The 21,748-nt window shown below is 36.7% G+C and overlaps 1 protein-coding gene across 8 annotated transcripts in view; it reads left to right on the top strand.

Annotated features, from left to right (window-relative positions):
* Positions 1 to 21,417, top strand: part of CYP27C1 (cytochrome P450 family 27 subfamily C member 1) — a 29,487-nt gene extending 8,070 nt beyond the window's left edge. For 3 of the 8 annotated variants that reach the window (XM_074828253.1, XM_074828255.1, XM_074828252.1), the window contains 8 exons: positions 4,095 to 4,285; positions 6,059 to 6,258; positions 8,838 to 9,047; positions 10,786 to 10,949; positions 14,360 to 14,526; positions 15,315 to 15,393; positions 16,387 to 16,590; positions 19,169 to 21,417. In XM_074828253.1, coding sequence (XP_074684354.1) covers positions 4,095 to 4,285; positions 6,059 to 6,258; positions 8,838 to 9,047; positions 10,786 to 10,949; positions 14,360 to 14,526; positions 15,315 to 15,393; positions 16,387 to 16,590; positions 19,169 to 19,285 — 1,332 coding nt within the window. In that variant the 3' untranslated portion in view covers positions 19,286 to 21,417. Of the gene's footprint in view, positions 1 to 4,094; positions 4,286 to 6,058; positions 6,259 to 8,837; positions 9,048 to 10,785; positions 10,950 to 14,359; positions 14,527 to 15,314; positions 15,394 to 16,386; positions 16,633 to 19,168 lie in introns of all 8 variants that reach the window. The other 5 variants (XM_074828256.1, XM_074828257.1, XM_074828260.1 and 2 more) reach the window with 5 other exon arrangements.
* The last annotated feature ends 331 nt before the right edge of the window (positions 21,418 to 21,748 follow it).

Genomic DNA, 21,748 nt, shown 5'->3' with positions numbered 1-21,748 from the left:
TTCTACCCTGGCCTCCCCTTACATAAATACACGTCGCATATATAGGTCCCCTGAGGGGGCGGTAGATGCGCCTGGACCCGCTGCCGTCAGCGCTGGCCGGCCCACGGCTGCCGCCCCCCTCCCTCAGCAGGAGGCGGGTGGTTCGAAACCTTCCCCGGGGCGGGGGGGGGTGTCGGGGAACGGGAGTTGCGGGGGGGCAACGGCGGCAGCCGGCGCTGCCCGCCCGGGGCTCGGCCCCCCCTCCCCTGGCCGCCCCCTCCCCTGGCCGCCCCCATTGGCCCGGGGCGGGGGGGAGGGGAGGCGGGTGGCGGGAAGCGGGGCGCGATGGCGGCGGGCGGCTAGTGGCGGGGTGAGAGGAGGGAGGGCGGGGAGCGGCTCTGTCACCTGGCGGGCGGCACCTCCGGAGGGCGCGGTGGGGTGGGAGACGGAGCAAGAAGTCGGAGGGCGGGTTGAGAAGTGTCCTCTGGGGTCGGGCACCTCCGCGCCCGCGGTGGTCCGCGGGCCGCGGCCTGTCCCCCTCCTCAGCCGCGCCCGGCGAAGGTGGGCGCAGCGCGGTTATCCCTGCTGGGGACAGCAGGAGCTGGGCGAACGAGCAGCCCTCCTCTGTGCAGCGTTTCTTGGATGTTGGCATGGGCAACTGTCTTACTATAAGGCTGACTCTATCCAAAGATGAATTTTTTTGGTTGCTTGCCAAACATGTGGGTTTCATTCCTAAAAAGTCACAGTGCATCTCCTGGGGCCCTTTCCCCGTGTAGTCCAAGTGATCCTAAACTGAGTACTTGTGTTTGAGGGAGCAAAGCAAGTGGTTTTCACCCTTTTGCAGCTGTGGATCTGTAATGCTTTCCACTGGCAGTACAGATCTCTTCGGGAATACCTCAAATGTGGCATTTATTATTTTGCTTTTCTTAGTGACCTTTGCCAGATTGCTAGGAAGAAATTCACAGACAACCCCAAGAGGTTCACTGCCTGAAAATCATTGAAATTAAAAAAAAAAAAAAAAAAAAAGGGGGGGGGGGGAGGAGTAAAAACAGAAAAGGGAAACCAAAGACAACGGGACAGAACTTCCAAACCAATGGTTTGAAGATCAAAACTTAAAAGTTAGGATTTACAAAGGGCCTAAAAACCCCAGAAAGAGACAGCAAACAGGAAAAAAAAAATCACTTAAGTTGCTCGGGTTTGTCTGTTGTATTTACCAGTTAGATTTCTAAAAAGAAGTGTTAGTCTCCTCAGTGTGTGCTGTGTTTGATGGCAGCCAAACTAGATTGCTAATGACAAATTGCTCAGCTTAATTGCTTGCTAACCAAGACACATGCAGATGAAACTTCATGACAGCTAAAGCTTTTTGTTGCATTGCATTTCTTTTTTTCTTTACCTCTGTGGTGGTGTACAGAATCTCTGAGGCACTCACCATAGTCTCATAACACTAAAAATAATACTGCCATTGAATTCAAGTTCTTTCGCTGTCAAAACAGTGAAAATTATTCAAAATATTAAAAGGAAGACAAGGTAAACAGTATATGCTTTTCACTACCACTAGCTGATACAGATACTTTCTTCTTTAATGAATGTTATTCATAAAAAGGAAAGTGGGAGGAAGGATAAGGAGGAGCTGTAACATGATACTAGTTTTTATTCTGTTTAGACTCTCAAAAATCACTTTACAAGTCATGGATGCCCAGTTTGCATACACGCTGGATGCAAATAGGCATTAACGGGATTAATAACAGTCTGTTAAATTTAACAATACAGTGAACATCAGGAATGAATTAATCTGAAACCCTTCGGTAACCAGCACAGCTACTTAAACGATGTCCTTCGGCGCACACAAATATTTGTACGCTATATGCAGAAGGGGTGGGGAAGCCGAGTGCTTTTTCACAAAGGAGGTTCTGTTCTCAGTAACATGATTCCAGTTAGTCCTGGCCAAAGCAGTAATGCCTACAGCATTTATGACAAAGGGAAAGTATTTCTAATTTGATGGGGTTAGATCTCTTCTGTCTCATCAGTGCTATGCACGTATAAAGAAAAGAAAGGTGAGGGGGGAGGGTTTGGATGCTGGCAGTTTGAATTTATGATGTGTGAAAGAATGTCTGGTGTGAGAGTGGTATGTGAGACATTGAAGTGCAATATTTTTAAGGTTTGGAAAGAAAACATATGTTGTGATAGAAAATATGGAAGAGAAATTCCAGGCATTTCTTTAAACACGAAGTTGATACGCTGAACATCATTCTGTTGAAAGCAAGAGATGTCCAAATGCCTTGTCCTTGTCTGTTTCTGGTTTAAAACTAATATTTCATTTATTTGATTGGATGGCTTGGCACTTGATTTATTTTCTGTTGAAGTTTATCCTCCCATGTAAACCTCACCATCGGTGGAAAAAAACAAGCTGCTCCATAAATAGCAAAATTTGTTGAACCTGTTTGTTTGTGACTGGTGACCTGTACCCCCTCACTCCACTGCCTTTTCCTTGCAGCACTTACTTCCCAACTCATGCTTCCCTTTGAAGACTCATGCCCTCAATTGTCTCCAAGTTCAGTTTCAATATCCCTAAAATATCCCAAGGCAAGAGATACTTTGGGTTTTGGGAGTGCTTGTTCGTACATTGGTCTGCATGTGGTTTTTGATTAGTAACAGACTAAGCAGAAATGATAACAGTTGAGTTCCTACTGTAGCATTCCCTCACCAAGGTGACTAATATGTGTGTCTCATTTGAATCTAGATGCTGATTTTTGATAAGAGCGTCATTGTAAGAGACCTTTAACTCTCCGATAAACTTGGCTGAAATTGGCCATTGTGTTCCAAAAGTAGTTAAAAGGAGACTGGCAGAGACCACAATTGCACAACTCTTGTTTTATTTGGAAACCAGGCAGAGAGTTACATTTTTTATAAGCACTTGGTACCATATGCTGAAGAGCGATTCATGTGTCTTAAACTTATTGTTGGCAATTAAACAATTCATCTCTGTAACCAAGACTGATTAAAAAAATATTTCTCATAAGTTAGTCTTGGGTCAACAGTAGACTTTCACTAGTGTAGTTGTATCAGACATCTTTGGTTTATAATCAACTCTTCAAGCAGATGTCTTTGGATTAGATGCAGATAATGCGTCAAAGTTAAACTTTGGTCAGTTTAACTTGTCTTGCTACTTTTAACCTGAAATAAAGGCTTTAAAATTTAAAAGCTTTCTTAGATCTAAAGTCCTAATAATATCTTTTTAACAACTCCTTTGCAGGTTGTTTCCCCCCTCCCCCCCTCCCCTAAAATGATGATGTACCTCTACTCCAAGTGAATTCATGGGAGTTGGGTGTTTCATTTCATGACCATGTCAGAATGTAATTTGTTTGAAATAATCAGTAAAATTTCATGGGACAGTGATAGTGCAATCTTACTGGAAAAATTTGTGTGGGTTTTTTTTTATATATATACAAAATTTAATGTTTTCCAATCCTCTTTCTTAATTGCCTATTGCTTGCCTTCGGCTTGAATCATAGAACTTTTGGAAGGAACACCATTCCTTCCCTTTGCAGAATTAATGTGTCTTTCTAAAGTTCACTGCTGCAGAAGCCATCCCAGAATGCAGTTTTTCACTAGGCTGCTATGATATCATCGTCCTCAGTTAGGTGTGAGAAACTTATAAGTATTTTTTGTAAAGAATAAGATGGTAGAGTAAGTCTTTATTTACAAAAGACATTGAAAGTAAATTGTTGTATCTTTGTATTATACTGTTAATTTCACCCTATTTACTTCCATGTTTTCCATTTTTTCACATTCTTTCTAACCTGTTTGATCTAAGGGATGTATTTTTAAGTGCCCCAAGTCCTTTCATCTTCTCAGTGTTTGGTTTCACTCACGCTTTGTGCCTTAGAGCTTTGGGTCTTTTCAATCAGAGGTCCTGAATGGTGTGACCTCTCTGTTTTCCTTCTGAATATTTCACAGTAATGTTTAGATGCTTTCTCCTGGCATTTCAAACCATTCCTTGACTGGAAGGCTGGGGATCAGATTCTAGATGTGATAGATTGATTCACTGTATGACAAATTGTCAGTTTTTCTTAGTAATACTTTACTTCTGTTTCTCTTTGTTGGTGACATTGTAGCAAAAACACACTCAGGAATATGGAAAGATCTTCAAGTCTCACTTTGGTCCCCAGTTTGTTGTATCCATTGCAGATCGAGATATGGTTGCTCAGGTTCTCCGAGCAGAAGGTAGAGCACCACAAAGAGCTAACATGGAATCGTGGCAGGAATACAGAGACTTACGAGGGAGAGCCACGGGACTTATTTCTGCGTAAGTGTTATTATTCCTTCATTTTCTTTATCTTCTTGTAAAATTTAGTGATATTCTGAAGGACTGTACAGGTCATCTGCGAATTCAGGCTTTTCTGTGTGGGCAAATTAGTGTGTCTAGTGGTGGGAAGACGGTAGAGATTTATGGTGAATTGTCTGTTCTGCTGTAAATTTTCAAAGGGATGGTAATGATGCGTAGTTTGAATGTGGAGTAAGCTACCTTGCATAAAACATTCTTGGGGAATGTGTATCAACTAGAGTTGTCTGAGCTGACTCACCTACCTGCAAGCAGTATTACAGAACAGGGCTTACAAACTTTGGCACAATGCTGCACAAATGTGGTGCTTCAGATCCAGACTGTTGCATCTCATTGGCAGTATGCTGCGTGGACCTGTTGGCTCAGGTTGGCTTTAGCTTTATGGTTCACCAAAGTGCCGCCTCAGTAGATTAATGCAGAGAAATCACTGTATGGAAAATTCACATGATCTAGACTGCTGCATCCCCTTGGCAGTTTGCTGTGTTGACCTGTTGGCTCAGGTTGGCTTTAGCTTTATTGTTCACTGAAGTCCTGCCTCAGTAGAGTAATGCAGAGAAGTCACTGTATGGTAAATTCACACTGTAGTGCATCCCCCCACAGATATTTTTGTATGAGGCTGATTCTAGAAGAGTTATCTGTCTTTAAAGCTTGTACAAACTGGCAGTGCATCTGGGTGTGGTTAATTGCCACTGGGAACTACTCACAGTCCCCACTGACATAGGATGTTTATTTAGAGGGAAACTAGTTTCCTGAGTCATGGACAGTCTGTTTCTTTCATGGTGGCAAAAGGCATTATGTATTGCACTGCAGACTCAAATCTTAAGCTGCAGTTCAGAGTCAAACTAATAGTTCCTTGATATTTTGTGAAATGAGATCTTAAATCAAGAGATAGCCAGAAAATATCTGTTGAAGAGATTAAATTCTTTTGTTGGCCAATAAGTTTCTGTACCTTGCAGCAGCATTGCTCCAGGTGACAAAATTTAATGGGAAATACATAGCAATTTAAAATAAATGCATAAAATACAATTGCCTGTCTTCATAAAGCAATTGAAAAGTATCCCTGGAACCACTGTTCCCAAATACTCTGCTCATATGAAGCACACAGATGCTACAATTCAGATTTTTCGTCTTCAGCACAAAGATTTCAATAGATAGCTCAACTAAAGGAGAATCTAGCTGTAAATTGTTTCTCTATAGCTAGGCCTGCTATCCTATTACTTTGTACGTTTAGAATTAAGGTAACAAAGCAATGTATCAGTAATGGAATTTATGGTACTGGCTCAAATCGTTGATTTGTCACATCTGAATGCGATACCTTTCTTTGGTAATTAAGCACCAATTCTAGGTAAAAGCAATTTTAGAGATTATCCATTCAAATATTTATTTAAAGTAATTTTAATAAGAAAATTTTGTTAATTTCTTGTGTTAACTACTACTGAAATGCTAATGTAGAGTCAAATTCAGAACACTGAGTGGACAAGTTCTGTCACTTAAACCAGAGATTGACTTACACATGTACATACATATTGCAATGCTGAAATTTAACGAGGATATGCATAATGAGGACGTACGAATAAAAATGTATGAGCATAATACCAAATATAAGTTATCATCTTCATTTCACCACTTGCTTTCATTTGACATGAAAAATCATAAACAGTTTCATTGAGGAGCTCTTGCCCAGCTGATGGTTGTTAAGGAAAATTGTGTATAGACATTATTAATAATTTCTTCTAGGGAGGGGGAACAATGGCTAAAAATGAGAAGTGTACTGAGGCAAAAAATTCTGAAACCCAAAGATGTGGCTGTTTACTCTGAAGGAGTCAATGAAGTTATCACAGACTTAATTAAAAGAATCCACACCCTCAGAAGTCAAGAGGACGATGGGGAAACAGTGACCAATGTTAACAACGTTTTCTTCAAGTATTCAATGGAAGGTAAGCCCAGGCTGTGTAACATCTGTAAAGAGAATGGGTGTAAAGCAGCGTGCTTATGGTTAGGCATTTTTGTCAAATGCCTAGTGCCCCATTATGATTAATCTGAAAAGGGAAGCTTGATATTCTGCATTCAGGTGTCTTCCTACTCTGCAGTAGATATCAGTAGAATTCCTTTGTACAGTCTGAAGAGATGACACCTTGTATTAAGGGACAATTCCTGTGAAAATGCTGGTATATAGGCAAAAGGTACAATCAAGGCCCAGAGCAGTTTCAGTACTCTGTAATTCTGTATTAATTTCTCGAGAATAAGGGTGTTGACCTTCTAACAGTGTGACTTCTAAGACATGTTAATTTAACAACATAGTGGCCAAGTTCCAGGTGGGACATCACTGTGTGATGTATCTATCTGTTCATAGCTTAATGTGGGAAAAGGTACTTCTCTCCCCTGCCTACACATGCCAAGTGTGGGATTGTTATGCTTGCCTTAAAATCATCTGCCACTGGCTACCATTAATTGAGGGAAGGCTAAGCGCAACTTCAGCCCGAGCTAGTATGGCATTTCCTGTGTTCTTACAGAAATCTACTGGTGATTCATATTCATGCATTCCTTTAACTGACTGCATACAACCTGATCTTGTTATATGTACTGTCTTTTAAAAACATTGGTGCTCTTTGCTGACAGGCAGCTGAATAATTTGAGATTTGCAAGAACTTCCAAATTGCTCACCTATGAAGATGCTGTATCAAATTGCTGGCTGCCTGTCTGGTAAACTAACCTGAGACTGTTCTACATTAATAGTGTCTAAAAATGGCATTAAACTAAGAGTTACCAGTTTTATGGAATTTTAAACTCTGAGCCTACAGATTCACTTTAACTGATGGGTTAGTTTAAATTCTTCACATTCTTCTAGCTTTTCATTTATAACTTGTGCCTGGCACATACTTTTTTCCTATACGAACTGCAGTGTTAATTAACTTAGACTGTCAAATGTTCAGGGAACAAATGCATAAGATTTTTTTTTTAAGGATCATATAAAGAGCAAAAGCATGCGTAAGAACCAGCAGTTGCTGAAAGAGGCACAAGAGAAATAAAAGACACAGAAAAATATCTTCCCAGGGAGGAAATTAGGGAAGAAAGAGTGAATTGAAAATAGCCAGATTTTAAAATTATTTTTATCAATAAAGAAGAAATACAAAGCAAAGAACAGGCAAAAAGAACAGTTTCTTTATATATATATACACACACATATACGCATACTTGAGAATTTATGGAGAGTTTAATGGAGGACAAGATCAAGGTTAAACATCATCATCTATTGTACCTGTTTTTAATAGGAAAAACAGAGAAAAGAGATACTAGAGTGTTAATAGACCAGTTACTCTAATTATCTAGCTGACAGTTATTCTAATATTTCCTGGAAAGATGTGGACAAACTGTTAACTAAGGAATTTAAAAGCACAAAATTTATTTTAAAAGATTTGATTTGATGCAAATGGCTTTGAGAAATTATCTAAATCCTTTTTAAATTACCCAACTGCCCCACTGGATTTTAGAAAAATCATTAAATAAGATTATTGTGTTAATAGGAATGTTTTTTACACTGCACTGGGTGATATTTTCATAAATAAACTGGGTAATATGATCTAGATTTTGCAAGTTGGGAGCAAAAATTGCTTGAAACCTGTGTTGAGGAAGTAATTAAAAAATGCTTTGCTGTCAAACTGAGAGAACATTTTGGCTACAGTAGGGTAGTTTCTGGGTGAGTTCTCACTAGTATTTAATAATTTGGGTATGTTTGTAAAAACTGAGCCGAGAGATTTCAGGGACACTAATGGATGGGTAAGAATTAACTTGATAAATGGAATAAATGATCCAGCATTGAGAAGAAGAACAATAATAATTTAATAAAAATTTATATTAAGTGTTGTTCTTTGGGGGCAGAAATTGTATTTCTAATAGGGATCCCTGCAATGCTGCAGAAAAACATCTGAGGAAATAACAGCAAGTCAGGAACAAGAGACGAGTCAATATTGTTACTTGCAACAGTGTCACACACTTGCTGTTTTTCAGAACCACACCGAGTATATACTGTGTGCAGTAAAATCACTGTCTGGAGTGCAAGCTCCTTATCCATTTATGCCTACTCATTGTTAGCTTACTACCAGCATATGATGAAGAAAGACACAGCCACTGCTAGAACTCCTGCATTATCACCAGTTATCAGAAATGTCTTTGGATTTGTATGTCCCTGGTGTTCAGAGGCCAACACAGCAGGCTCAGGATTTGTGGTGCAGTGCAAAACACAGCAAACATGCTGGAGGGCTGCTCTACTTCTGGTGGAATTCCTGTCTGTCTTCTCATGCTGAGCATTATTGACATAGTAACCACTGTCTCGCTACAATGTTTAGCTGGAATTTTTTACCGTGTTTTAAATTTCTATTTTATCTGCTTCCAACTGCAGCAATAATAACTAAACATTTTTAGATGGTAGTTCCATTATGTTAGCATTTTAATTCCTTAAATTACTAGTATGTATATATGCATCTGTATAGCAAATTCTTTGATTTCGTATGTGCAGGTGTGGCAACTATTCTGTATGAATGCCGGTTGGGCTGCCTGGAAAACAACGTCCCACAGCAGACTGTTGAATATATTGAGGCTCTGGAGTTGATGTTTAGTATGTTTAAGACCACTATGTATGCAGGTGCTATTCCCAAATGGCTTCGTCCACTTATTCCAAAACCCTGGAGAGAGTTCTGCAGATCCTGGGATGGACTCTTCAAATTTAGTAAGATTTAGTAGTAGAAAAGTTCAGCTGTATTTCTGCAGGTTCTGTGTGTGTTTGAACAGGACTTGCTGCATTTTTCTTCTACAATTATAAGAAGACATTGTGGCAGAAGTAAGTTTCATATTAAATGCAGACTGGCCAAGGGAACTGTTTTAAATAATACTCTACTGAAAAAGAATTTTACCAGTACGCTTTAAATATTCCTGTATTTTATACTGCTGTTTCTTTTACTTGTCTTCATCTGTGTCGGCACCCAGTCCTCGCTCCAGGAGCGAGTTCTTTACCAGGGCTTTATCTTAAGCCACTCAAATTTTAATGAGGGTAGTTTTGTTGACTTCGGCAAATTTTCAGTCAGGCACTTTGACAAATAATCACCACTAAAACTGACTAGAAAGTTAAAAAATTATTCTCTAGCTATTAATTAAACTCCTTGTGAAGTTTATATATACACGTACAAGCATATAAATTGACATAAAAGTACACTGCTGTACTGCAATATGTTTTTTTCTAAATAAAACATTTCGGGCTACTTTATGAATCAGCTTTCATGTAAGTAAGAAGGAGTTGTCTTTGCAATATGTATTTTGTTTTAATATTCTGGAGTGTTAAAAAAACCTGAACCCTCTTTCCCTCTCCAATGTTAGAAAGCTGCCCGTATTTTTTGATTTATTTTATTAACACTGTCTAGGTAGGGCTGTATACATCTTCTTGAGGGTAGATTCTTTAGTTTCTTAACTTTTAATATGCCTAATATGCTTAATTCTTAGTATGCATTGATCTGTACCTGTAGTAACATTAGGGAATCCATTTAATGCTCATACAGGTGTGTTTTCTGTGAAACATGCACTTTTTTACACTGCCACTTTTAAATTATTTCCTATGATAAAGTACTCATGTTCCCTTTTGTGGCTTAAAAACAACAGCAGACTTCAGCTTTATCCTGACAGCAGCTGAAAAACTGTTCTTGAGGAATTTGTTCCATTTGAAACTTGTCTGGTTTTTTAATCCCTTTGTGAAAAAGGAATTTAAATGCTGAAAATCATTGTATGTGATGTGTGTATTTGTGGAGTTTTCATAAAGGAACATGTTGTTTCTAGTTCACTTTTTTGTAAGCTCATTCTGTGAGGCATTAACTTTCTGAGGAGTTTTCCTCTTTTTAAAGCCCTTGTTTCACTGAAGATGCTGTTTGTAGTCAGTAAAGTATAAATGGGAATGTGGGTGAACTTGCTCAAAATGCCATTCACTGAAGTTTTTCAATTTTTGTAATTACCTGATGCTCCTCATCTTTGTCTTCAGTGTAATTCAGTTCTGTGGCTTCGACCTTCTGGTTGCTGCTAACATCTTGTAGCAGCCTCTGTGTTCTGAGTTGCAGCATGCTCTGCAGAGTTCACCACTTCTCGCAGAGTCATCAGAAAACAAGCCAGGTGGGCGTAAAAACTTGACCTTGATCTTCCTTCGCTCCCTGTCAGAAACTGTAGTCTCTTGTGTCCTTTCTTTGTGCTCAGCATTCTCATGCTGTGAGCTACCAAGGTTCCTGTCAGCTCAGTCTTTCCTTACCAGGAGTACCCAAGGACCTCCACCAGCACTCTATTATCTTTTCCCTGAGAAAATAGATTCAAATATATAATTTTTTTTTGGGTGTGTAGTGTAGTGTAAGGGAGAAATGTCATTACTGAAAATGGAACCAGAAGAAAAATAAAAATGGAGGGTTAACAATTTTTTTTTTTTAATCCCAAAGGTCAAATCCATGTTGACAACAAATTGAAGACTATTCAGTCTCAGCTGGACCAAGGAGAAGAAGTGAATGGTGGGCTACTTACATACCTCCTAGTGAGTAAGGAACTTACTTTGGAAGAGATATATGCCAATATGACTGAAATGCTTCTGGCAGGAGTGGACACAGTAAGCTTGTTATCCTTTCTCTTGTGCACAGTTGTTTTTGTAAACCAGTAACATTCACAGCTATCTTCAGGGGGGTTATGTTGTTTATAAGGACATAATTTCTGACACATTTAAGTCATGACATCTTTAAAGCGATAGAAAATACTTACAGCACTGTGTAATCTCTCTACTGGAACGAAGTCAGTGTTCTGTTCTAGCTGTGGTTTACAGGAACCCATCATTTGGGAGTCGGTTCCACAGTTTATTAAACAGACAATTGTCTTTATATTCGGCTTGAATTTCATGCATTTTCTTTTAGTAGTTTGAATATCAGGTTGGTATTTGTACTTCTTTAGGTAGATGACAATAGGAAAGACAGCTGAAAGTTAGTGTGAAAAAATTAATCTGTAAACTCATGTAGAATTTGGTAAAAGATTTTCACATGTGGCTAATTACATCAACTGGGGTACACATTATGGATCAGATACCTGGTTTCTGCTGCAGTCCATTAGGAGGGGGATGTTAGGCCAGCACTAATGTGGGTAAGGTAAGTTCACTCTACCCATGCTTGTGCTGTCAACATACAGTCTGAGGCAGAGAGCTGTGGTAGTGGGGCTCAATATATATGCAATATGTTAACACCTAGTGAAGCATTTTAAGGAGCCATCTTTCCTTATTTTTCTGATTTGTCATTTAGAGCATTTGAAGAAACATTAAGGTCATGTATATAACTTCCATTTCTCTCATTCCTATCATATGAAATCGGTGTAGCTTAGTATTCACTGCAGCATGGCAACCAGAAGAATAAAAGATAAAAATGAGTTGTTGTATTGTATATAAAATGTATATGGTGTTATTTAGAATATCAGTGAACACTATTATTGTAAATTATTATAACTGAACAATTTTTTTAAAGAAATCTGTATGAATTTGATAAAGAAAGTGCTGTGTAGTCCTGTGTTTAATAGTCTTATGGTAGAAAAGATTAAAATAAGTAAAAAACTAAAGTAGCCTTAAAGAAAAAAGCCTCTCTGGATAATTGAATTCAGATTTTTTTTTATTTAAGAAAGTTTGTAAGGTTTCTAAAGAAAACAAAGAAATCCCCAACAATAATACTTTTGAATTCCAAAATAAAGAGCATATGTAAAACTTATTTATGTGCTGAAGATTATTCCATTGGTTAAATATCCCAAGGGCTTATGAGTTTGGAGAGCTTTTTGATGTTTGGTTCTTAAGTAAAGCACAGTTATTCATCCCATTCATTTTCTAATCTTTCAGACCATTAATTTTACATTTTTAGTGTGTGACAGTTTTCATTAAAATAAAAGGACAATGTTCAAGTTCATGCCAACAAGAGTTTCTCTTTCCATTTGACTCAGCTTTCTCAGCTGGCAACAATCTTTTTGTGAGAGGACAGTACTTCTGATTTCCTCATTTCCAAGCACAAGACAGAAATTGAGGGATTTTTTTTTTTCCCCTATTGCTGTCACTTCAGATCTCTTTTTATCATAGAAACTGAAAGAGGTTTAGAGGATTATAGAAGCTTTCAACAAAATTGTAAGGCAGTTTTTGGCTACAAAGCATTTTGGCTGTCCCTGGAACAGTGCTAATTTTTAAGAGGTTATGAAGGAGCTGGGAACCTGGGAAGAAACAGTGTTTATATCAGAGAAGTTCTGTATAGAGCTGGCACAATTGCCAGCTCCTCTGAGCTGAGAGGAAGAGAACAGGCTTGCATTTTAGTGAGGGACAGCCACTCAATATTACAAGAAGAAAAAAAAGAAATGTTCAGAGAATGATACTTCTAGCATTATACCTCAGTTTGAAGACAAGGCATAAAAGGTCACCGTCATGATGAATTTGCATTCTGAATTCATCTTAAATGTAAGCCCAAAATATGACATTTCCAGAAGTTGGGTTTTTTACCCATACAGTGTTTATAACCTTAAGCTTTGTTGTGGTAATGAATGAGAAGCTGAAAATAAAACTGTTGCCTGCGTAAACAGTGAAACTTGTTGTTTTCATTATACAAGTGGAAAAAAATACATTTAAAAATAATTCAAGCAAATTACAGTAGAGGTTACAATTTTTCTCTATTAAACGCTCTAAGATACTAAGCACAACGCAGGTAAGGAGCAGTATGATTGCACTGTCACTTTCTCTGCCATACTTACTCAGAAATACCGAAAACACATTTTTCATGGTAAAATTTCTTTCTTCAGTGATGGTTATGAGGGAAATGGGCTCAAGTAAGGCCATTTGCTTGACCTTAATGTCTTGGGTGCAGCTCATACGCAGAAGCAAAATGTCCTGAGTCTGTCTAGTATTTGACTGGGATAGTCCCTGAAATTCAGGTAGCTTAAACAGAGAGATTCATGGTTAAATGAATGGTAAATACTGGATCACAAAAACTTGAGTTGAGATACTTTACTTAGTTCCATGCTAATACAGGTGTAGTGAGTTCATGCTCTCAGAGTGTGTCCTAAATCACAAATGTGCATTGAAGTGCAATTTTCCAGCTGAGGTCAAAGAGAATTAGATGATGGGTTGCTTTAAATCATCTTGTGCTCCAAATTGAACTGCCTCCTGCTTGTGTTCTGTTTCTTCCTTTGTAAAAAATATTTTGAAATGATTTTGCACACAGTACCTATTTTCTGGAGCTTTGATGATTATTAGAATCATTAATTATGGGCAGGGAGTGTATTTTAACATTTTGGGGCCATGGGACCACTTTAAATATATAAGCTTCTCTTCGAGCTTCCTTAAGAAAGCTTTCAATAGGATGCTGAATTTCAGTCAAGTGGAAATTTTCAAGAGGTAGAAAGTGCCAACTGTGGGGTGGCATTGCTTACCAAAGGATAAAGTATAATCTTAGCAGTGATAATATCAGTTCTGTTGTGAGGATGCTATGAGGAGACCACCATATGCTTAAAAGGGCTTGGTAGTGTTCTGAGTAGTATTCTTCTTGTTTCCTGTGAAATGTTTTTGTTGGGAAGAAAAGTGAAACTGTAATTTGAAACTTGAATTATTTTTAAATGTATTTTTTTCAACTTGTATAATGAAAACAACCAATTTCACATACTGAAAACTAATGGTTAACTTAATCCATTGCTGTTTAGAGTGTTTATGTTTCAGTATTATTTATGTAGCTTTGTTTGCATTTGATTTTTATGTTGCTTTTTATATTTCACTGGGAAAATATCAGCATGGATTGTTTTGATATGTGGGGGATTTTTAGATGGAAAAGGGATGAAGGAGGGGATGGTGAAGTCTGACAACATCCCATTGAGTCCAGATGTGAATCACTGCCAGTCTGTTTTATAACTTTAAACATATAAAACACATAGTTGAAAACTGGTTGGGTTTTTTGGCTTGAAATTATTTTTAATCTAATCTTGTTGGACTTGATGATGATGGTTGTGGTTTCTTCTTAGACTTCTTTTACTTTGTCCTGGGCAACATACTTGTTGGCAAAGCACCCTGAGGTTCAACAACGTGTTTATGAGGAAATAGTCAATAAGTTGGGGAAAGATCAAGTTCCTGTTGCTCATGATGTCCCAAAATTGCCTTTGATTAGAGCTGTGCTGAAAGAAACCTTGAGGTAAGTAGCAGACAACTGCAATCATTAATTAAAAAAATTAATTCCATGTAGTTGTAATGGATTTTGAGTCCATGCTAATGTTTGTATTTAGTTGTTGTTTGCTGCTTCTGCTTTTATTTATTGTAGCAGTAGTGTCCAAGGATGCCTAAGCAATGAAATTTGATATATTATATAATGTTTAATGTTTTTAAGTATGGTAGGAGTAGTATCACATATGTAAGATATGTCTGTTAAGGTAGGCAATTGAAAGCTTAATTTTTGCCTTTTAAGTATTAGTCTGTATGATGGACTGTAAGAACCTCCGCCCCCACACTGGTACTTTGCAGTGCCACTACAATAATTTTAAGCTTCTTGACTTAAATTGAAGGCATGTGACATGCTTTTTTTATATGTTTATACCAAACATTCATAGTGAGGTGAGGGGAGTAAGCGGATTTTAGAGAAGGCATCAACAAGGATTTTTCAGCTCCTAGTAGTGCTAAAGCATCTCCAGCTTGACCAATTGATTGAATGTTTGTACATGTGTAAAGCAAATAAATATATGAACCAAATACCAGTATGAACCAAATATCCAGTTACTAGTAAATAACTTTTCTCAGGCTTTACTCATATTCTTATAGATGATTCAAGGTCTTTGAATCTCCAAGGTGTTCTGTACTTTTGAAAACCCCTTTTGCTGTGAATGCATATTGCATTCATACTGCATATTTGTGAATGCAAATTGAATCCTAACTTTTTAAGTTGTATCAGTTATTACTGTTGAACTTCTCATAAATATTTGCCTCTAGGTTATACCCAGTATTGCCAGGAAATGGAAGAGTAACTCAAAAAGACTTGATCGTTGGAGGATACTTGATACCTAAAGGGGTAGGTTCTACTGCAGTCCTCTGCAGAGAACACAGTTTAATTTTTGTGTATGAGATGTGATCTCTTACAACATGTATACAGTTCATTGATTACAGAAGATTTCACCAAGCTAGAGCATTAAGACCAAAGTATTTCAATAACACCCATTTATATGACAAAAATGGATTTTATAATTGACTTCTTGTTGTTGGTTTATTTTTTTTTAGATTTGGGTCCTCAACCACTAATCAAATTTGCCATCATGACTCATTCTTAATATTCTTGAGAGTGGAGTCTATTAATAACATCTCTGTGCAACATTACAACTTGGATTAAAAAAGCATGAATTTCATTATTCTTGCAGTTTTCTAATTATTTGCCTGTTAATTCCCTTTGTGGAAAGAGTTTAATTTCCTTTTTAAATTATGAATCTTTCCTTTCAAAGATTACACAGAGATCACGGTAGAACTGTATGGCTCCATTTTAAATGACAGCACTTCTGTGTTAGAGCAATGTAATTTTAAAACAGTCAGGATTCTTAATTGTTAATATGCTTGCTTAAATGTTATTCCACACACATCTCCCTCCCTGCATTTATTTGTAAACCTCATCACATCAATTACAGCTGGTTTTTTTCCCTGAGGTGGTGTGGGTTTTTTTCTTTCCCATCCTTCACTTTTAACTTTTCCGTTGTCTTATAACTCTCTTCTCCCTTCCTCTCATATTATCTTTTTGAGACAGTTACCAATACTTGTGACTTTTGTTCCCATCTCCTTCCCCGCTGCATCTTCTCTAATATATCCAGCAACATTTAAAACAATTTTAAGATTATTTAATTTGACCAGTTGAGAAAGGGATCTGATTTTCTAGGTATCCTTTTTTCTTCTAGAATTACTCAAAGATACTTAATTTTATCACCTCATATTGCAGAAATTACAGTAATTACAAATGCTTTTTTTAATTTTCTAATATGTATTGAATTAAGCTAAATAGAAATATAATTTATTTCCTTAGACACAGCTGGCACTCTGTCATTATACTACTTCATACAGCGAAGAAAATTTCTCAATGGCGAATGAGTTCCGACCTGAGCGCTGGCTGAGGAAAGATAATTTGGACAGAGTAGACAATTTTGGTTCCATCCCCTTTGGTTATGGCATTCGAAGTTGTATAGGAAAAAGAATTGCAGAGCTGGAAATTCATCTTGCACTGATTCAGGTTAGAACTATGTGACAGCATTACAAGAAGAAAAATATATTGGTATGATTCTTTTCTATGTATACCATTTCTGGATATCTTAGAGTGCTCAAAAACTTTGTTTTGGAGTGTTGTCTAGCATACTCATCCTGCAAAGGCTTAAAATATTGAAAATAATCATGCTTGAAATGTAGCATGCTAGTTAAACTACATTGCAAAAGAAAAAATCTTTATAGTACAAACGAAATAAAACTAAAGGTAAGATTGTTAAGGAAATATATGGATGTAGTACAGAAGGTTTCTGTAAGCATTGGAAGTCTCTCTTAATGTATATTAGAATGGTTACCTGCTCAGTTTCAGTATTTTAGTTCTGAAGAATTCAGTACTTAAAAAGACGTGAAATAGTTTTTATATCCTTGTACTGACCCCAGTGTTGTATCAAATAGTAGAATTTTTCTGTTCTGTGGTTTTCCGTCCCTTCTTGTTCTTTCTCCTAAATTTATTATCATTTTAGATATACATAATTTATAGTTATATAAGTAGTTAGTGCATATTGATATATATTGTTTTCCATTGCTTCATATCATAAAGAAAGCTTTCCCAACAGCTGCTACATTTTTTGTCATTTACAAGACACCCTTTAACTCAAATACTGAGATCAGATTGTGCAATCAAAACTCAAAGATTTGGAAACTATTTATAGTTACTTAACTATAAAAATATTTAGACCCATTATATGTATTGACAGCAAAGTTTGATTGAATTTGCTTTAGAACTTCCTTAAGTAAACTCCTAGAGCAATCTCTGAACAATTAGCATCTGTCTTTCGGAACTCAGAGTGAGATAGCTCTCAGGCGGCTGGATAAAACAAACATACTTGCATCTTTTTGAAAAGGAGGATCAGGGAAGCGTAATAGAGAGACTGCTTTTGTTTTCTGGAAAGAAACTAGAACAAAATAGCACACAACCTATTTTCAAGCATCAAGACGATATTTAAGTGATTTAAAAATAGAAACACATGAAGCATAGAACTGATCAAAGAGAAATTGTTTCAGACCAGTCTGATTTCTTTCTTTGACTTGATCACTTACCTAATGTGGACGTAAAGTAAATCATGTATTCTGACTTCAGGAAGTATTTTCACGTCCTATACGTTGTTCTCACAACTACATTAATAAAATCTGTTCCAGATGGAAGTACCTATAAAATGCATGCACAACTGGTTGGAAAAAAGAAATAGCTGGAGGCAGTAGCTGTCTAATATTTGCTGTTGAACTGGGAAAGCGTTTAATTAAAATTCTGTAAAGGTCTGTCCTGTATTTGATTTAGGTTGGTATTTTCATTAACAGTGTAAATGGTGGATTAGAGAATACTTTTAGAGTTTGCATAGGATACCAAGCTGACATGAATTAAGTTAGAATCAGAGGATGTGAATACAGAATTACAAAAAACTGGAGAAATGTTCCAGAATCAACACAAAATTGCTCACTAAGGACAGTTGCAAGTTATCGCTCTTGAGAAGAAATCAAATGCATAAATACAGATTGCTGACCAACTGACTGGGTAATTAGTACCGTAGAAACAGGCTGGAGTGATATAGTAAAAAATCGGTCAACAATAGTGATGTTAATTCTGACAAGGCAGTGTAATTCTTGGGTATCTTACCAGTATTAGCAAGCATGTCGTATGTCAGAAAGAGGAGCTAAATTACTCAGTCTCACCAAATACTGGTGAATCCTCAGCTAGACAATGATACACAACTGACTTGATGCACTGCATTTTAAGGACAATATAGTCAAATTGGAGGAAATTTGGCAGACAGGATAACAAGAGTGAGAGGTTTGAAAAAGAAGAATGAGATAAAAATTTGATCAAACATCTAACGCTGAAAAGGTAGTTATGTACAGGAAAACAATGCATTGTTCATCATGCTTACTAGGAGAAGGATAAGAGAAGATTGCTTGGTTTATAGGAAAAAGTGTTTGAGATTTAGTATTAGGAAAAGTTGAGGATGTTCGGTATTTTCCATGTATGGAAATAGAGGTTTAATGTATAGAGAACCTGTGTGATGGAATTATAGTGATTCTGTTCAGGAGAGGTTCTAATATTTGACTCCTTGAATTACGATTGTTTCACTTCGTGCGCTGGACAGTTGCTGTCTCATGATTGTTTTGTTTCCTTCTGCCCAGGAAGAGAAATGTATGCATGGGATTGGTATTCTTTTATTGCTTTGTTTTATAATTGAATATAGTGATTTATATTGAAGTGAAATAAAAAACATGTAGAGAGGAAGCTCACGAGGTTTGAAAGAAGCCATAGTTTCTTTGGTAGCTCAGGCTGCTTAATCTAGTTGTGTGGAAATTCTTCAGAAAGGACTGGCTGAGTCCTCCCTCAGTCAGAGGAGGAAGATTTTTAACTATAATCTTCACCTTGTAACAACTATTTTTTCTTTACTCTGTGGGAATCACAGCACTTAAACTCCACAGAACTGGCAACAGAAATTTTGTTTGTGACTGTCTGTTTTGTTGTCTTTTCCAAAGTCTAACCTTCATCTGTAATTTTGCAACTTTTCTAATACTTGTCCTGTTTATATTCACAGTTGCTTCAGAATTTTGAGATCAAAATTTCTTCCAAAACCGAACCAGTTCATGCCAAAACCCATGGACTCTTGACTCCTGGAAACTCCATCAATGTGAGATTTTCTGATAGAAAGTGAGACTCAGATGTTTTAGGAATACTTGTGTGATTTTCATGGGAGCAGACTTGCATCTTGTGGATGTTTAATCATGCTTGTTCTCTGGTTTGTAGGTATTTGGTAAAATGACCAAGTATTATGTTCTGCCCTAGTTCTAGCAGTACATAAGAGAAATTACCTCTCCTGTAATAGATAACTACACATATGAAAATATATACTGAAAAAATTCCTTCTTGCACTAGGAATCCCCTTTTACCTGTAAAGATTTCTAGTAATACCAACACATGCATTGAAAAAAACCTAAATTAAATTCAGATATGGCACTATCATTCAGTGGTTTTGTTACACTGCTTTGTCATAAAAGTCAGCTACTCAGTGAGTTTATTTGAGAGCAAGAGGATTACTATATAATATGTGAAAATTAGCTGCATTTATGAGTTTGTGTTTTCCTGTTTCTTGTTCTCCAGTGTTTTTTAAAAATTTCCACCTAACATTGAAATTATGAGATCATTTTTCCTTTGTCTGTAAAAGTATTTACTCTGTGTGTATTAAAAAATTAATACAGTAGTATGAAAAGTAAAGATAGAAATACTATTTGTCACTTGGTTTAGACTCAAAATACAGAACAATTAAAAATTTATCCAAACATAATCCCCATAAAATGTTTCTATATAATCTTTTTTAAAAATAAAAATCTTAAAAATAAAAGTTTAAATGTCACATTGTAGAGTTATGAACCCAGACATTGTCCTCATCACCAAAGCATAAGCTGAGTGGAATAGCACAAGCCACTTTCACTGTTCTAGGTAATATTATGCCAAAACCAAATGTAAATAATAAAAATGAAGTAGTTGTTACATTTTTGTCATTATAACATGCTGAACCCATAAGCAGGTGCACAGTTGCCTTCTGTAGGATGGAAATGTGACTACTGAAGTATTTGGAGATATTTTTACTCTCTAGTGTCATATTAAAGAGTGGACACCTGAAAGGGTTTTTTTTAATTATTATTTTATTTTTCCTATGACAACTAACAGAAAAGTCTCTTGCATGAGACTTTAGTCTTTAGAAAGCTTTAGAATCGCTGCAATAACTCACGTTCTCATTTTTGAGAGAAACCTTATACCTTGAGACCATATTATGCCTTGAACAATGCTCAAACCTGCATATCCTAACATGAAATTAACTATGTAATTATGTATAGTTAACTGTTTACATGTCAGGCTCTGACTGTTGTTTGTGAGGTAGTTTACATACTGATAATCGTAAACTTTTCAGACATATGCAGTTAGAAAAAAGATGTGCAACTCAGTTTTTAAAATGACAACACTTTTCTTTGCTCATCTAGCTATAAAAAGTCAAAGACAGGTTGATTAGATAACACCTGTACTTTTAATGGTGTACATGACATTCCACAGAGCAAACTACTACAGTCACGTTGTGGTATTTTGGTTACTTTTTGTAGTGCCTTTTCAAGGTCTTGAAAAATAAAACCAAAAAAATCTCCTTTGTATGGATCTTGTATATAAAGTAACAATACTAAACAAAATTGATCTGATCTGTGAGAAGGTTAAATGTTTACATGATGACTTTAAAATGTTAATCCTGTATTGAGCATGTATATGTACTCTAAGAAAACACGTAGTCTGTGGGGGTTTTTTCCTTGAATGAGCTTGCCTTCTGATGCTGTTTTCCAGGACTTCATCTTATTTCCTTTTTTTCTTTCCCATTGTCATTTCCAATTGTTCCCATTTTAAATAGAATAAAGAGAGTTGTATTTGCCAGAGCCATTTTACATCGCAAAGGTCTGTTTAAAAGTCTGCAGATTGAGTATCTGACTCCATAACTCTGCCTGTTTTTGTTGACTTGGGGATCGAAGAGCTATGAATCCAAACTTGGATTCTGTGTGGTGCTCTCTTTTCGCATTGTCATGGCATCATTAGAAACACCAGCCATTGCTGTGTTGCAGTACATTTGCTACTTGGTATCAGTCACTAAGTAATATATCACTGTAGAAGAGGGAAGAGGCATTCTAAAATGCTCTTTAAAGCATTTGAATCTTTTCATGAAAACAGAAAGCCCTGTGATTTGTTTTACTAGAGCATCTATCCTTGTAAGTTGCCTTTTATACATAATAAAATATTTATGCAGAATTTACAAGTCATGGTTCTCATTTTAATTGCTACTTATAATTGCATTTTTCTTTAGCATCTCAAAGTTTTTAACTTGTTGGACAGAACTGGAGGATTCACTATTACATGGGAAATTACTAGTTCAGCTAGAAAAGATGGGGATTCATACAAGAATTTAAGGTGTGTAATGACCTGGCTGAAGGAGAGATAATATTATATTAACAGTACTGTCATTCTGGAAGAAAGTTACTGGCAAAGTTACTCAGGAAATACCCTAAGACTGATTCTAATGTAAAGTTTTGAGTAATTATAATTGCTTAATACATAGAAGAGTATTAATGTTACAAAACGT

This window comes from Strix aluco, chromosome 6 (assembly GCF_031877795.1).
Source record: "Strix aluco isolate bStrAlu1 chromosome 6, bStrAlu1.hap1, whole genome shotgun sequence".
Classification (NCBI taxonomy): domain Eukaryota; kingdom Metazoa; phylum Chordata; class Aves; order Strigiformes; family Strigidae; genus Strix; species Strix aluco.
This window is presented reverse-complemented; position numbering and strand designations above follow the sequence as displayed.